General features: G+C 42.6%; 2 protein-coding genes across 2 annotated transcripts in view; one reads left to right on the forward strand and one right to left on the reverse strand.

Moving 5' to 3' along the window:
- LOC120025770 (retinoic acid receptor RXR-alpha-A) overlaps positions 1-15,976 on the forward strand; it is a 156,838-nt gene extending 140,862 nt beyond the window's left edge. The window contains exons 7-11 of the mRNA XM_038970409.1: positions 2,645-2,774; positions 5,463-5,595; positions 7,179-7,270; positions 11,928-12,033; positions 12,270-15,976. Coding sequence (XP_038826337.1) covers positions 2,645-2,774; positions 5,463-5,595; positions 7,179-7,270; positions 11,928-12,033; positions 12,270-12,417 — 609 coding nt within the window. The 3' untranslated portion in view covers positions 12,418-15,976. The remainder of the gene's footprint in view (positions 1-2,644; positions 2,775-5,462; positions 5,596-7,178; positions 7,271-11,927; positions 12,034-12,269) is intronic.
- Positions 15,977-16,617: 641 nt separating this feature from the next.
- The window catches only part of LOC120025771 (WD repeat-containing protein 5-like), a 38,903-nt gene continuing 37,115 nt past the window's right edge, over positions 16,618-18,405 (reverse strand). Inside the window, exon 14 of the mRNA XM_038970411.1 lies at positions 16,618-18,308. Coding sequence (XP_038826339.1) covers positions 18,208-18,308 — 101 coding nt within the window. The 3' untranslated portion in view covers positions 16,618-18,207. The remainder of the gene's footprint in view (positions 18,309-18,405) is intronic.

Genomic DNA, 18,405 nt, shown 5'->3' on the forward strand with positions numbered 1-18,405 from the left:
GGCACTGTAAGTCATTAAATAAAATTGACAAGAATGTTCACCAAATGTAAATACCAATGTACCAAATGACAATTCTAGCAATGCACTGTATGTGGCACGTGCAAACACACACAGACACACACACTTATAAAATTAAATAAGGTTTTAACAAAATGTCCATATCAACTATCTCATGTGGCTCAATTGGTAGAGCATTGTGCTTGCAACGCCAGGGTTGTGTGTTTGATTCCCACAGGGGACCAGTATGAAGATGTATCCACTCACTAGTGTAAGTTGTGTGGATAAGAGTGTCTGCTAAATTACTAAAATGGAAACAATCGAAATGACTGAAAAATGCAGTCGAAAACGTCCAAAAATTGCCTCGGCAAAATGAAATTCTAGCTTGATAAATGTAATATCATGTTCATTCAACAGTAGCCTAAATTGCAAAGGGAAATGCATTTAGGCCCTTCTTTACTTGTAATGAAGTCCATTTGTCTGTCCTTCAGGCCAGTGAACCTCTCTGTGACAGCATTGTAGAAGTCACACCAAAACCTCATGTCCATTATTTTATTCTGTATGCACACAGCAGGCCCACTGTCCCCAAGGCATCCTTCAGTTCCATTTTCACACAGAAACAGTAGCTGGTAGCACAGTTATCCCACAAAGCACACAGGTAGGCAGCTCCATCCATTAGGTTCAAGCACGTAGAATCATTGTAGTTAGTCACATCCATCTTGTAGAACTCAAGTAAATGTCCAAGATGTGTAAAAGTCTGAGTAAAAAGTATTAATTAGTAATTCATTTTCAGACAAGTAGACAATCCAGTACTCACTGTTTGCCTGCCCGACATTTAGCAGTGAGGGAGATGGTGGTTGCCTTGCCTGTCCATGAATAAAGTTGTTGTCTACTTTATGCTGCCTCTGTCTGCTCTAAACTTTCGTTATAGTTGATGCGCCATTTGGAGGGTTCGAAGAGTGGAACATTTCATTATTCCAACTTGGAAAATTGTTTGAGGTGCAGTATAGTGTCTATTTGTCAGGTTGTTTTTGCTAGCTAGGTAGCTTATTTTTGCTAGCTAATCTGAGCTCACCCCAGGTTAATTAATACCCACACAACATGTTTAGGCAATACGCAAGCAAAAATATTAAATAGTCTCAATGCAACAAATGAAGCTACTTCAAGCTAGGCAAAGCAGTGACGCCTATGCTGACCCTGTCCATTAACAGTGACTGGAGTCAGGAATGGCTGTGCGCGCCAACAATTTGAATGGATGGAAAGGAAGGAAGGGATATCCTGGCACCTTTCCTGAGGTCTTGATGCAGTTTTGGCACATTTTGAGATTTTGAGCATAAAAATCAACAGAATCATTTGCGATTTAAAAAAAAAATGTAATTGTCATTTAAATGTGGCTTTTCATAACAGCTTTTTAAAATGAGATTATCACAGGGTAAGCACTGCGTACCATACCTACCCTGACTGCACATCACTGGTATGTATACATTAGTTATTGTCCTCTTCACTGCCCATGGTTTCCTCCCAGGTTAAGTGAGGCCTTCAGTTTGATGGCTTCTGACACTTGAGGTTTCTTTGTCTTTGTCCATTCACATCCACATTTCCATCCTACAATCTCCCTCTCTCTCTCTCTCTCTCTCTCCCTCTCTCCTCTCTCTCTCTCTCTCTCTCTCTCTCTCTCTCTCTCTCTCTCTCTCTCTCTCTCTCTCTCTCTCTCTCTCTCTCTCTCTCTCTCTCTCTCTCTCTCTCTCTCTCTCTCTCTCAGCTTTAACGTCCCTCCTCTCTCTTCAGTTCTCTTTTTCATGTTAACTCAAAGCATAAACACTGTCTATTCTCCTCTCTCTTGAACATGAGAGGCCACCTTTTCAGCCTTAGACAATATACTGTACATTTTTACCTTTTTCATCCAGACTTTACTCTGTCTGAGATCAGGAATATAACCCTGGTGTAGTGGTGAGTGAGCATACTATTTCTTAAGACCCATTCTCTCACACTCACTCATGAAATGAATTGACACTTGAACGCCCAAACACTTGTTCCTTAACTGTGTGTCAGGTCGAGCTCTTTTGGCTCTCTGTCTGAACACTCGAAATAGTCTTCTGTCGGTAGAAGTGTCCTGAAGGAACTGCCTGCTTGGAGAGAGTCATTTGTTACTGCTGATTCTCTGCAGTTATTTCCTCCTCGGGCTGGGACAGAATCACTGTTTGTTTTTCCTTCCTGCTCGCTCCTCAGAGGAGATCATTCACTTGGCTAGGGTGTGTGTGTGTGTGTGTGTGTGTGTGTGTGTGTGTGTGTGCGTGTGTGTGTGTGTGTGTGTGTGTGTGTGTGTGTGTGTGTGTGTGTGTGTGTGTGTGTGTGTGTGCGGGGTCTTGGCTCAGAGGAGCAGCGAGCGGAGCAGGCCGGTGCTCCTCTAAAACTTGGTGGTGCACTGCTGTGACTGGAACGCTCTATCTACTGGAGAGCACAGCTCCACATGAAGCTCAGCTGCCACACCAAAACATACACTTAGCAAGCACGCACATGCACATGCACATACAGAGTGCATAAGTACGATTACACACACAACCACACACACGTCACAATGTATCTTTCAGTCTTTCTGTGCTGACCGTATTTTTGACAGCAAGCCTTCCCATGTGTCTTTCAACAGCCCAACGACCCAGTGACTAACATCTGCCAAGCAGCCGACAAGCAGCTCTTCACGCTGGTGGAGTGGGCCAAGAGGATCCCCCACTTCTCTGAGTTGCCCCTGGATGACCAGGTCATCCTCCTACGAGCAGGTCAGTTCAACACGACCATGAGACCACATCAGCATCCCCCATAGGTAGCCCACTGCAGCATTATGGGCTTTGTAGGCTATTTGTAGGCTATTAGACTGACGAATCCTCTGCCATATTCTTTATGTCATCATTTTTGAGGAAGTCTTCAGTGTTTTCCCTATATGTTACCCTTGCTGGTTGCTTGTCGCTTCAAATTACACAGTTCACTTCCAAACTCACTCTAAGGAAGCCCATCCAGCTCTCTAACCCTATCCTACCCCCTCTTAACGTTCTCCTTCTGGGTACCCATAGTGATGGAGAGAATGGTGTAACACTCCACACTGCCCTCTCCCACCTGGACAAAAGGAACACCTACATGAGAATGCTGTTCATTGACTACTCAGCATTCATAGTGCCCTCCAAGCTTATCACTAAGTGAAGGACCCTGGGACTGCACACCTCCCTCTGCAACTGGATCCTGGACTTCCTGACGGGACACCCCCACGTGGTGAGGGTAGGCAACAACACCTCCACCACGCTGACCCAAAACACTGGGGCTCTTCAGGGGTGTGTGCTTAGTCCCCTCCTGTACTTCCTGTTCAAAGGAAACGGAGGGCCAAGCACATGCCCCCATTCAGATCAACGGGGCTATAGTGGAGCGGGTTGAGAGCTTCAAGTTCCTCGGTGTCCACATCATTAAGGATCTAGCATGGTCCAAACATACCAACACAGTCATGAAGAGGGCACGACAACACTTTTTCCCACTCAGGAGTCTGAAAAGATTTGGCTTGGGCCCTCAGATCATCAAAATATTCTACAGCTGCACAATTGAAAGCATGTTGACTGACTGCATCACCGCTTGGTATGGCAACTGGTTGGCATCCGACCGCAAGATGCTACAGAGGGTAGTGCGTACGGCCCAGTACATAACTATATTTTCTATGGGATTGAGGTCAAGGTTTTGTGATGGCCACTCCAATACCTTGACTTTGAAGTATGCTTGGGGTTATTGTCCATTTGGAAGACCCATTTGCGACAAAGCTTTAACTTCCTGACTGATGTCTTGAGATGTTGCTTCAATATATCCACATAATTTTCCTGCCTCATGATGCCATCTATTTTGTGAAGTGCACCGGTCCCTCCTGCAGCAAAGCACCCCCACAACATGATGCTGCCACCCCCGTGCTTCACGGTTGGGATGGTGTTCTTCGGCTTGCAAGCGTCCCCATTTTTCCTCCAAACATAACGATGGTCATTATGGCTAAACAGTTCTATTTTTGTTTCATCAGACCAGAGGACATTTCTCCAAAAAGTACGATCTTTGTCCCCATGTGCAGTTGTAAACCGTAGTCTGGCCTTTTTATGGCGGTTTTGGAGCAGTGGCTTCTTCCTTGCTGAGCGGCCTTTCGGGTTATGTTGCTATAGGACTCGTTTTACTGTGGATATAGATACTTTTGTACCTGTTTCCTCCAGCATCTTAAGGTCTTGGCTGATTTCTTTTGATTTTCCCATGGTGTCAAGCAAAGAGGCACTGAGTTTGAAGGTAGGGCTTGAAATACATCGACAGGTACACCTCCAATTGACTAAAATTATGTAAATTAGCCTATCAGAAGCTTCTAAAGCCATGACATAATTTTCTGGAATTTTCCAAGCTGTTTAAAGGCACAGTCAACTTAGTGTATGTAAACTTCTGACCCACTGGAATTGTGATACAGTGAATTATAAGTGAAATAATCTGTCTGTAAACAATTGTTGGAAAAATTACTTGTGTCATGCACAAAGTAGATGTGCTAACCGACTTGCCAAAACTATAGTTTGATAACAAGAAATTTGTGGACTGGTTGAAAAATGAGTTTTAATGACTCCAACCTAAGTGTATGTAAACTTCCGACTTCAACTGTACCTCAATTACCTCGTACTCCTGCACATTGACTTGGTACTGGTACCCCTTGTATATATAACTTTACTTTACATTACTCATTGTGTATCTATTACTACTTTTATTATTACGTGTTTTACTTTTCAATTATTTATCTATTTTCTTTCTCTCTGCATTGTTGGGAAGGGCCAGTAAGTAAGCATTTCCCAGTTAGTCTTCCCCTTGTTGTTTTTACGAAGCATGTGACAAATAACATTTGAGAGAGAGACCTTCTCAGAAAAAGCTGTTCTGAAGCTCTTCTCAGTGCAAAAAAAAAGAAAAAAAAAGCTGTTCTGTCTCCTCTTCTCAGTGCTCAGCTCAGGTCTTCTATAAATAACCAGTTTAGTTCTGCTGTCTCTCAGATGAAAGCATCCCAGCCCCTCTCATTCCCAACTCAACTCTGGGGAGAAGTGTGGAGTTTTGCTAGACAGAACAGTTAAAGGAGCCCTGTCACTCAAACGGCACAGAGCTCTCTGTGTCTTACCCTCGCTTGGCATATCAAGTGTGTCACCTTTTATTGGGATGGCAGGCGCAGTTCACCCTGTTAAACACTTATCTCTCTGGAAAGCACATCTGAGATAGGTTGCTAATAACCCAGAGCCTATGCATGAAAGAGCTTTCTGGTTTGACTATTCAGCCTAGATTGATTCATTGGAATTCCCTTGCCTTGTTGTCAGCTCAATTGTCAACACAATTGTCAACTTTGAATGTTGAATATGACATGAACTTTGTAATAGGTTTTCACTCTTTATCTCTCCTTATTCTTCCCTCTCTTCTCTCTCTTCCCTCAGGGTGGAACGAGCTCCTCATCGCATCCTTCTCGCACCGTTCGATAGCGGTGAAAGATGGGATCCTCCTGGCAACAGGTCTCCACGTCCATCGTAACAGCGCCCACAGTGCTGGAGTGGGAGCCATCTTTGACAGGTAGTCATCATCACCCTGTTGGCACTGCCTTAATACAATCAGCTTTGTGAAATACATTTCTGTTGGTTGCTATGTGATTCTTTATTACTAAGATTCCACGATTAGGGTAGGCCCTGACCTGTAACAGTGAAAATGGAGATGGAGACCTCAGTCAGAGTTTCTGAAGAAATCAATTTATGTGCATTCCTGATGAAATCACACTCTTTTGACATGCAATCCCACGGCAGGCTGTGACGATTCCGAAGCCGATATTGACCTTCTTTTCCATTAATCACATTTGATGCCTATTGTGGCATCGTTCATTTTTCAGTCACATTTTTATTGACAGATGAATACAAAAGAACAGTATCAAGTATTAATTCTCAGTGTACACAGACGTTGATCAAGCCATCCAGTGTGAGATCAATCCAACAGATAGTCAGTATTGTAAACTCTAAACCCTGTGGCCCCTGGCGTGCTGAGTCGCTAACTGAAGTTTTATTTTGAGGGCAACAGCTCTCTCCCTGTCCGCTCGCTCTCTCTCTCTTCGCTCTCTCTCTCACTCTCTCTTTTCTCTCTCTCTTTCCCACTTATCTCTCCCTCCGCTCTCCTTCTCTCGTCTTTCTCTCTTTCCCTCTCTCTCTTCTCTCTCTCCCCCTCTTTCTCCATCTCTCTCTCCCTCTATCCCCAGCTGGGAGTCTGTGCTCAGTGATTAGCATACTGCCAGTTCACTACTTCCAAAGGATGGATTACATCTCTGCATTAAGATGACTGATAATGTAGCTCTATATCCTCTCTGAAGAGGGTGGTTAACTTAAGCACTCAAGTCTTTTTTTACCCTCATTGTTCCAACGGGCAAATTAAATTAGGATGAGCTGAAATTGACTTTCGTCTCAGAGAGAGAGAGACAGAGGGAGGTGGAGAGCGAGAGAGAGAGACAGAGGCAGGTGGAGAGCGAGAGAGAGACAGAGGGATGTGGAGAGAGAGAGAGAGAGAGAGAGAGAGAGAGAGAGAGAGAGAGAGATAGGGAGGTGGAGAGAGAGAGAGAGAGAGAGACAGGGAGGTGGAGAGCGAGAGAGACAGAGGGAGGTGGAGAGAGAGGGAGAGATAGAGGGATGTGGAGAGAGACAGAGACAGAGGGAGGTGGAGAGAGACAGAGACAGAGGGAGGTGGAGAGAGAGAGGCAGAGGGAGGTGGAGAGAGAGACAGTGAGAAGTGGAGAGAGAGAGACAGAGGGAGGTGGAGAGATAGAGAGCGGGCGTGACGGAGTCAGAGGGGTGAGGAGTTTGAGCGGTCGCGTCACACTCCCGAAACGAAACGCCGCCCTGCCCTTGTGATGTCACACGTTAATCTGTGATTGTGTTTGTGCTACGTCGTTCATGGATGTCCTTTTCTCAGCCATGTTCTAAAGCAGCTTGAATTACGTGGTGTAGGCAGGGCTGTACGATTTTCCGCTGGTTGAACATTCCCTGTGTCAGCACAGCTTCCATTGAGTTACACCTGTAAATAAAGGAGGGTGTAATGAAGGCTGACCTACGGAGGTGTTGCTGGCTGATGGTCAGATCTCTAAGAGCCTGTCTATGTGTCTCTCTCTCTCCATCCAGAGTGCTCACAGAACTGGTATCCAAGATGAGAGACATGCAGATGGACAAGACAGAGCTGGGTTGCCTTCGGGCTATCGTCCTCTTCAACCCAGGTATCACACACTCCTAACACCCCTTTAATCCAGAACCTTCTATTTAGATTATAATAATACAATAAAGTCCTCTGTTCCCACTACTCTGACCTCACAAACAATGACTGCCTGTGATACCGGTGAACTTGCATACATGTGAAGCCTACACACACACACACACACACCACCACCCCACCAGACACTTGTTCCTGCCGTGGTTTCTCCCAACCACGAAAGAGCCCACAGTGCCCTCTGCTAAAGCCCTCTGCTAGCCCTCTGCTCTATGGTACAGGCCAGGGTTATCTTCATTACCATGCTGAGTGCCCGTGCCAGCCCTGCCCCGCTGGCACCAGACGCGCTCCCTGTCTTTAATGAGTCTGTGCCATGGCCTCGGAGACAAAGAGCAGTGTGGGAGCGTGCCACCGGCCCACAGGGGCTCCGGCGGGCCTCATTCTCCCAGGACAGACTGCTCCTCTGTACTCCAGAGTCACTCTGCTACGGACCTGGCTCTGGAACAGATCACAGTCTACTTTGCCCTAATTAGTAGCAGCTCACGGAGATGGCCTAACAGAGGGAATGCTGGGATTCAGAGAGGCTGAGTCCTTTCCCACACTGAGATGAGAATATTGCTGTATTCAGGCCTTTTCACTTGCTCAGTGGTAACCAATCAGACCCAGAAATGTGTTGCAATAAATGTTGAATCAGAAGTGTAGCCTACAGTTGAAGTTTACATACACTTAGGTTGGAGTTATTAAAACTCGTTTTTCAACCACCTCACACATTTCTTGTTAACAAACTAGTTTTGGTAAGTCGGTTAGGACATCTACTTTGTGCATGCCACAAGTAATTTTTCCAACAATTGTTTACAGACAGATTATTTCACTTATAATTCACTGTATCACAATTCCAGTGGGTCAGAAGTTAACATACACTAAGTTGACTGTGCCTTTAAACAGCTTGGAAAATTTCCAGAAAATTATGTCATGGCTTTAGAAGCTTCTGATAGGCTAATTGACATAATTTTAGTCAATTGGAGGTGTACCTGTGGATGTATTTCAAGGCCTACCTTCAAACTCAGTGCCTCTTTGCTTGACATTATGGGAAAATCAAAAGAAATCAGCCAAGACCTCAGAACAATAATTGTAGACCTCCACAAGTCTGGTTCATCTTTGGGAGCAATTTCCAAACACCTGAAGGTACCACGTTCATCTGTACAAACAATAGTACGCAAGTATAAACACCATGGGACCACGCAGCCGTCATACCGCTCAGGAAGGAGACGCGTTCTGTCTCCTAGAGCTGAATGCACTTTGGTGTGAAAAGTGCAAATCAATCCCAGAACAAGAGCAAAGGACCTTGTGAATATGCTGGAGGAAACGGGTATAAAAGTATCTATATCCACAGTAAAACGAGTCCCATAGCAACATAACCCAAAAGGCCGCTCAGCAAGGAAGAAGCCACTGCTCCAAAACCGCCATAAAAAACGATACGATTTGCAACTGCACATGGGGACAAAGATCGTACTTTTTGGAGAAATGTCCTCTGGTCTGGTGAAACTGAAACTGAACTGTTTGGCCATAATGATCATCGTTATGTTTGGAGGAAAAAGGGGGAGGCTTGCAAGCCGAAGAACACCATCCCAACCGTGAAGCACGGGGGTGGCAGCGTCATGTTGTGGGGGTGCTTTGCTGCAGGAGGGACTGGTGCACTTCACAAAATAGATGGCATTATGATGAAGGAAAATTATGTGCATATATTGAAGCAACATCTCAAGACATCAGTCAGGAAGTTAAAGCTTTGTCGCAAATGGGTCTTCCAAATGGACAATAACCCCAAGCATACTTCCAAAGTTGTGGCTAAATGGCTTAAGGACAACAAAGTCAAGGTATTGGAGTGGCCATCACAAACCCCTGACCTTAATCCTATAGAAATGTTGTGGGAAGAACTGAAAAAGCATGTGTGTGCAAGGAGGCCTACAAACCTGACTCAGTTACACCAGCTCTGTCAGGAGGAATGGGACAAAATTCACCCAACTTATTGTGGGAAGCTTGTGGAAGGCTACCCGAAACGTTTGACCCATGTTAAACAATTTAAAGGCAATGCTACCAAATACTAATTGAGTGTGTGTAAACTTCTGACCCACTGAGAATGTGATGAAAGAAATAATAGATGAAATCATTCTCTCTACTATTATTCTGACATTTCACGTTCTTAAAATAAAGTGGTGATCCTAACTGACCTAAGACAGGGAATTTTTACTAGGATTAAATGTCAGGGATTGTGAAAAACTGAGTTTAAATGTATTTGGCTAAGGTCTATGTAAACTTCCGACTTCAACTGTTCATGTGTTGCTTCATCCAGCCTGTGTTTTGGGGAGAATTACCATGCTTAACAAATCACATGGACTCATTCTGTGTGCAGTAATAGTGGTTCACATAATTTTTTTATGATTACCCCATCGCTGTACCCCACACATACAATTATCTGTAAGGTCCCTCAGTCAAGTAGTGAATTTTAAGCACAGATTCAACCTCAAAGATCAGGGAGGTTTTCCAATGGAAGGTTTGCAAAAAAGTTCACAGATTTTGTTTTAAAAAAAGCAGACACTGAATATCCCTTTGAGCATGGTGAATTTACTATTTACACTGTGGATGGTGCATCAATACACCCAGTCACTACAAAGATACTAACTCAGTTGCAGGAGAGGGATTTCACCATGAGGCCAAGGTGACTTTAAAACAGAATTTAATGGCTGTGATATCAGAAAACTGAGGCTAGATCAACAAAATTGTATTTACACCACAATACTAACATAAATGACAGAGTGAAAAGAAGGAAGCGTGTACAGAATACACATTTTCCAAAACATGCATCCTGTTTGTAAAAAGCACTAAAGTAAGCACTGCAGTAAATGTGCCACAGACATTAACTTTTTGTCCTGAATACAAAGCATTATGTTTGAAGCAAATCCAACACAACACGTCACTGACTACCGCTCTTCATATTTTCAAGCATGGTGGTGGCTGCATCATGTTATGGGTATGCTTGTCATCGCCAAGGACTAGGGAGTTTTTAGGATAAAAAGAAACTGAATAGCGCTAAGCACAGGCAAAATCCTACACGAAAACTTGGTTCAGTCTGCTTTCCAACAGACACTGGGTGACAAATTTACCTTTCAGCAGGACAATAACCTAAAACACAGGCCAAATATACACTGGAGTTGCTTACCAAGACGGCATTGAATGTTCCTGAGTGGCCTAATTACAGTTTTGACTCTACAGGATCAGTGGGTCCCCCACGGGACGGTTGAGCTAACGTAGGCTAATGCAATTAGCATGAGGTTGTAAGTAACAACAACATTTCCCAGGACATAGACATATCTGATATTGGCAGAAAGCTTAAATTCTTGTTAATCTAACTGCGCTGTCCAATTTACAGTAGCTATTACAGTGAAATAATACCATGCTATTGTTTGAGGAGAGTGCACAGTTATGAACTTGAAAAGTTATTAATAAACCAATTAGGCACATTTGGGCAGTCTCAATACAACATTTTGAACAGAAATACAATGGTTCATTGGATCAGTCTAAACCTTTGCACATACACTGCTGCCATCTAGTGGCCAACATCTAAATTGCGCCTGGGCTGCAATAATACATTATGGCCTTTCTCTTGCATTTAAAAGATGATGGTAAAAAAAACACGTTTTTTTCTTTGTGTTATCTTTTACCAGATCTAATGTGTAATATTCTCGTACATCCATTTCCCATTTTCACAAACTTCAAAATGTTTCCTTTCAAATGGTATCAAGTATATGCATATCCTTGCTTGGGTATGTCATTTTAGGTGAAAATGGACAAAAAGGGGCGGATCCTTAAGAGGTTTTAAGATGCACTCCACGATCTTAAGCACAACAATGTTGTAACATATATTACGAATTGGATTTGCAACATATCATACAAATATTTTAAAAATTAAGATGACGTAGTACACAATTTAATGACGTAGTACACAGAAAACGGGGACCACTTTTGGCTCATGAGCATCACTTTCAAAACTACTGGCTAAAATTATACAAAAGTTTGAGAGTGCATCTTCAAATCAGCTTAAAGATCTATGACAAGACTTGAAAATGTGTGTTGAGCATTGATCAGCAAAAAACTTGAGAGAGCTTGAAGAATTGAACAAAATAATAATGGGAAAATATTGTACTATCAAGGTGTGCAAAACTCTCAGATACTCCCGGCTGTAATGTCTGTCAAAGGGGATTCTAACATGTATTGACAGGGGTGTGAATACTTATCTAATCAAGATATATGTTTTATTTTTCATATTTTATTTGATCAAATGTTAGAATTTTTTCATTACAGAGTATTTTTTGTAGATTGTTGACCAAAACATGACAATTAAATCCATTTTAATCCCACTTTGTAACACAACATAATGTGGAAAAAGTTAAGTGGTGTGAATTCATTCTGAAGGCATCGTCTAGGAGACCCAGACCAGCAGGGCAGCTCACATGTCATTTGATTTTATTTGTCTTAAAGCCTTCTGATGACAGCATGCAGGTCCTAGCCTTCAGGGGCAGCCAGGCTGTACATAAATTCGTACCTGGTATCCTGTGACTGCTGTCCCTAGTTGTCTGATGCAGTGCGTGTCTGTGTGTGTCTCTACTCAGACTCTAAAGGCTTGTCTAACCCAGGCGAGGTGGAGGCTTTGAGAGAGAAGGTCTACGCCTCTCTGGAGGCCTACTGCAAACAGAAATACCCAGATCAGCCTGGCAGGTACGAATACACATACCTCCCTCTCTTTCTTTATATCTCTCTTTTCTCGCTCTTCCTCCACTCATCTGTCAGTGTGTTTGTCAGAAAGTGCTTTATGTATGTATTGTACATGTACAATTATGTCATGGGCAACTCTGTCATGACTTACTGTACATCAACATTTGAGACATCTTCTCTAAATCCATGTCTTATTTCCTGTCACACTAATCACTGCTTTGTGTCTTTGATTGGGTTAGGTTTGCCAAGCTGTTGCTGCGGTTACCAGCCCTGCGCTCCATTGGTCTGAAGTGTCTGGAGCACCTGTTCTTTTTCAAGCTCATCGGGGACACGCCCATTGACACCTTCCTCATGGAGATGCTAGAGGCGCCCCACCAAATGACATAACTGCAGGCGGTGCGTCACCCGTGTTCCCCCCGCCCCCTCCACCCCTAACCCGCTGGACAGCGAGAGTGGTCCTGCAAACCATTCCCCCTTGAGAGACTGACGTGTCTCCTCCCTTTCTACCCTCTTTGATGTGTTTCAAAAAACAAGTTCAATGTATATGGGTCTGTTTTATATATTGTACAAATATATAAATATAAATATATATATAACTCATGAGAGACAACGATGGACTGGAGATGAAACGGACCGAGAAGAAAATAAGTGTTTGAGCCATTGTTTTGTAAGGTGAAACAACAGCAGAGTAGACCAGGTGTAACATGTAGCTGTCTGCAGGTGTATCTCTAACAGTGCCGTCATTGGATGCACAGCAGCGTAGTAATTGTGACAATCGTGTTTTGGACTTGTTGAAAAGAGGCGGGGCTGCATGGGCTGTCCCTGGCTCTGATTGGAGCCGTCTCACTTTTAGAACTAACTTAATGTTCTGTGTGCAGAGGGGAGGAGCCAGGACCGGTCTTGTCTGGTCCAATCCGGTCAAGTCTTGTCCGATACAGTCCGGACTGGTCTGGTTGGGTCTGTTTTGAGGTGTATTGTAGAAAAGGACTCAGAGGTGAGAACATGTAGACGATCGGTGCTCCACTCAGGTCTCTGAACCCAAACTCAGCCGTTTCTCCACATCTCCTTATTCTATTAGCACTGTGTGAACATGAGAGGAGAGACGCTACATCGCTACATCGGTCCAGTGTTCAGAGGCTCATATAGCTCATATAGACTGATTGGAGTGAAAGCCTGCAGTGTGGCCTCTTAGGACCAGAGCTGGATGACCTCCATGTGGCGTGACTGTCTGCACAGAGAAGCTTCTCTCTGGAACTACTCATTCTGGTGTACTGGACTGACGTTAGGCACAGTGTGTATCTGGAGTCACCCTGACATAGGCCCTATACTACATGTCATTACTGTGTGCTCTGGAAGGTTGCCACAGGAAGGAAAGCAAACAGATATATGTTCTCGTACTACAATTATTTGTCCTGTTTCCTGTCTGAGATAAGGTGACCACAAAATGAAGAAGAAATAGACAGATGATTTGACTGAACTGTACTGTAAGGAAATAGTGTCCGCTGATCTGAACTAAGTGCTTTTTAAAGTGATGCCATGTCTTTGTCATGTCTCCCTCCACCTCTGAGACCTTTTGTTCCACTCTTCTGTGAATTTCAACACACCATGATTGACCTTCACACAGCAACCAAGCCTGCTGTTCCTCACAGTGTAACCTAGCTTTAGAAGGTCTTTGACCTGTACTGGACATTACAACCACACACACAGTGTTGATGGTATATGTTTAATTATTAATTTGCAAAACAATTTGAAATGACCTGTTTTCACCCCCGCCCTGCTTCAATACAGTCATGTTTATGGCTAGATGTACTCTTATTGCTTGGCACTTAACCTCAGTATTGTGGAGCTCATGCTGCTCCATTGCAAGCTCACCTCTGGGGCAGCCAGATCAGGCTGAGGCCCAGGCCATCCATCCATCCACTCTGACTGGAGGATGTGGGCCTGGTGAAGAGACAGAGACTGTTGACTGCTCTGCTGCCCAGCCTCCCCTCACCCTCAGAGGGACCCATAGCCTGCACTTCTGTGGACAACACAGTTTCATTTAAGTCAAATTGAAATGTTAAATATGTAACGTTATGTATAAATCTGCTATATGCCCATATTGCGCTTTTTTTCTTTCTATGCTGCAGCTGCTGCATAACTATGCATCTAGTGTTTTTCTTCTCCAAAGATTGTCCATAGAGTGGTTTCGTTGTTATTATAAAGGGGTGGTTAAACCCTGTCCTGTAGGACAGCAGACTGCTTTGGATTTCAATCAACTTTATCAGAGATCCAGGAGCGAGTTTGGCAGTCCACATTATGATAGCAGACTAGGGAGAGCCACAGAGAAATAGAATAGAACATTTGCTTTGCGATAGATAGAGGGTTTGACCAGCGAGAATAGAGAATTTGGTGACTATGGGAGAGCTGTGACTTCCCCCTAGTGGAAGAGATGCAGCACTGCAACATTACTTGAATTTTGTACAAGTATTTAACCAGAAATGGCACTTTTTCATGACATTATCAATGTTCATTTTTGTCTTTGGTCAGTCAAAACCTCAATGTGTTTGCTCGCAGAAAGATTGAATGAATAACAATAACCTCAGCAGGATTGATTGACACGTCCTTAGTTCAAATCTAGCTCGTGTATTTAGGTGAGGTGATTGCATTTTCATTAGGTCATATTTTTAACTATTTAGGGGAAGGAGAAGATTTGTGTTTAGACCAATTCTGTCTAAACAGTATTTTTATCGACACGAATTGTAATTGTCAAAAAACAAATGAATTGGCTCATTGTTCAAATGATACCAATTTAAGCACTAGTAAAAGTAATTATCTGGAAATTGAATTCTCTGGAACATGAGTAGGTCAAATCAAACATTTCAGAAAAATAACCACATGCATTTTGATAATTCATTTATTTGCAAACAAGTTTGTCCAACTTTTTAGAAGTACACCTGCTCACTTGTCTGATGTCTCCTATTCTCTGCTTGATCAGGTTAATGTGATTCAAGACCCCAGGTGTATACTGTACGTTAAAGCCATACGCAGATGTGCAAGCTCGCTCACTCCTGCAGGGAATGGACAGAGAAGGGTCCTCTGGACTGATACAGAAATGATTACTTAGATAGAATGAATAGCTACGGAAAATGCTTTATATACCATAAAGCTATATTTTGTCTATATGTGTATATATTTATAAATATCTATAAATCCGTTCCGTGTTTCCAGTTAATTTAGAGCAACAGGGAGACAAGTAGTTCAGTTAAAACTATCTGAGCCAGGCCTGATTCCAGTGTTACACTCAATAGTTTCTTGGTGTTTGTCAAAAAATTTAATGTGCTTTTTACATTGACCTCGATTCTCTAAAAGCAAGTCTTCAATCAACCAGCATAATACAAGGACCGCTAAGTCCTAACCCTCACCAGCTAACAGCTGTTCTATATGGGACCTGAAAACAGCAACAACAAAAAAAACGGGTTATTAAACACAAAAGACATGAAGCCCTCCAAAATCTATTTATTGCTTAGCAACTTGTATGTTCAACAACGTTATCAGGAAACGCTGAGCTCATGACACAATCACAGATTTCTTTGTCGAATTCAGCAAAATGTCAAGAAAAAACCCACTTGACATATATTTTTGTATAAAGGTAATTTTATCCCTTGCTTATGTACTCTGTACCTGCCATTTTCCTCCTGTGGGCTGTTGTATACATTGTTTGTGTAAATGTTGATTTAAAATGGGGAAGAAAAAAAAGTGAGAAGAGTGGTTGCAGTGACACCCTGGTAACTGTCGCCTATACTTTGCCTTTTCTGGCCTACCGATACAAGATGAGATTGTCCTCTCATTACATTTTTGTCTATTTTTAACGAGTTGGAAAACGTCATCTGTTCTTTGTGGGTTATTCTCCGATATTCTATCTTTCATGGAAAGACAAAAATATTATTAAAAAAATCTAAAAGTAGATGTTGTTGATGCTCCTTTTGTCTTTGTGCTGTTATGTATTGTCCTCTCCTCTAATAGGAAATTACATTTAAAGAGGACTGCCTGAAAACAGCCTATGTGACATCGATTTAGAGTCAGAAACAGTTATTCAAAATTGACTAGTTTAAATAGGATAATTGGTCATAAAGTAAGTCTCATCGGAGTTTGGAACATCCATGCATCACAACGGGTAAATGAAGGTTGGGTTTTGATTTGATTCTGTCCATTTTCCTACTAACATGGGTTGAACAGCTGCGGAGATTGCTCTATCTAATAGCTTAAATTGAGACAGACCTGCCCAGCAGCTCCGACTTTGTTCACATAAGACAACACGTTGCGCATCTTTTACGTTACGATGTAAAACTGCTCAACTAAAAACATCCTTCGCAAAATAGTGAACATTTATTACAGATGAGTAATTTTAGTCATTGTGCTTCCGCGGCTGTCTCAAGGGGGTAAAACATCATTAACCAAACGCGGAATCGGCTAGGAAACACCTCCAATAATTCAATCTCGTTTTCTAATGATCAACAGAACACATGCCAATTGGCATGTTCAGTGGCTCTAACGTCGTCACGCAGTTATAGCAACTTTGTTTAGAAAGTGCCACTGATCACCACATTTAACATCTTAAAAAATGCTCTTTATTAATTCACAAGGTATAGCTGTCAAATGCAAATTCACAAAATCCAGATTGACTAAATGCAGACACAGAATTTCATGCAGTCCTTGATACCACTGCAGTGCAATGAACATCCAGAAGGGAGAGCAGTAAAACATGTCCATGTTGTGTATTGAACTACTAGCTATCAAGACAGTTAAACAAGAACGATACAGAAAGACAGCCAACATATTGCTCGTCTTAACAATACACATGTTGATGTAGCAGTATGTACAGAATGGGGAGCACAAAAATACTTGCATTTGGTCACTGTGCTTTGACATCTAAACCAGGTTGTGTTAACATAATGACAGCCAGACACCGAGTCAGGATCAACATAAGAACAGTGCAAGGCAATGGACTGGATGCATCTCTAAAATAATAATTGAAATGAAAAACAAAAACAGCCTCTGAGTTAATTTCTTTCCTCACAATTGACATTACTTTGAATATAAGGATTGAGTTGAGACCAGTAAAATGCACTGACAGTACAGGCAAGAGCCCCTTCAATGTAGGCTCTTGTCGATATACTTCTCAACCCACCGTTTACACCTGTGAATTCTAGAGGGATCAGTTGAGCACCAACAATGTATTATACAGAATCAGAATACACCTAGTTGTATGTAGAAGTGAGTTCAAAGCAAGGCAGCGCTCGCTGTGTCCGAGCGTAGTGTCGATACCAAACTAGAGAAACTGTTACTTAAGTGACTTGTAGAGAAGTGGTTGAGAAACTGCTGGCAAAACTTAATTCCTTGTTGAAATAGATTGTATGTAAAAATGTATTTAACCCCTTCAATGCATTCTGAGCTTTGAATAGATCGTTTTATAATAAATACAACAAAACAAAATGAACCTCAAGCACTCCCGTGTATGAAGCTTTGTTTCAACTCCTCTTCATACTGACTGTTTAATTACGAATATTGGAAATATGACAGTTACCACTTATCCATTAGCCTGGTCCCAGATCTGTTTGTGCTATCATGTCACCAACATGTTTGGCATGACACATACAGATCTGAGTCCAGGCTACTAATCTACTGCATTTCAATGAGACTTCAAGTTGTTAAAAGTGAAATGTCAGACACCAAACAGTGAAGCAGTCTGTTAGTCTGAAGAAAAAACACCTTACATGGTGAATAGGAGAACTTACTTGAGGCCAATCCAATCTGGCAAAAACAAAGCATGTATCAATACTAAGACACCTACACATAGAGAGTAAAGCATAAGATACCATGTGACCATTTTCCTCATGAATGACAAAGGGTGATTCTCATATTCCAATTGATGAAACACAAACATCCAGCTCACAGTAAGAGTAAGGCAGAGATAGTAGAGCATGTAAGGGCACAAGCAAGACCAGGCAGAGGGTTGTGGTTGAGTTGGGGTTTGCGCTGGTTCTGGATGAAGGGTAGTGGTTGTGGTGATGTTCTGGACTTGCGTTCTTTTTCTTCTTCTAGTTGAGGCTCAGTCCTCAAGGCATTCGGGTCCAGCTAAAAACAGTCAAATGAAAAGTACAATAAAATGAAAATACAATAAGCACGCCCGGGGGCTTAGCAGTCGCTCCTCCACAGTTTGATGGTTTTGTCGTTTTCTAGCGCCGCAGACGCAATGATGTTCTCTGTGGGGTGGCAGGCAGTAGAAATCACCACATCTAGGACAGAGATGGCGGGAGGGAGAAGAGAAAAGCAGAGAATGAAACAGACATTTTGTGAGCATTTTTCACCTCAAAGTAATAATCAGTTCCATCA

Source organism: Salvelinus namaycush, chromosome 31, assembly GCF_016432855.1.
Source record: "Salvelinus namaycush isolate Seneca chromosome 31, SaNama_1.0, whole genome shotgun sequence".
In the NCBI taxonomy this organism is placed as follows: Eukaryota; Metazoa; Chordata; class Actinopteri; order Salmoniformes; family Salmonidae; genus Salvelinus; species Salvelinus namaycush.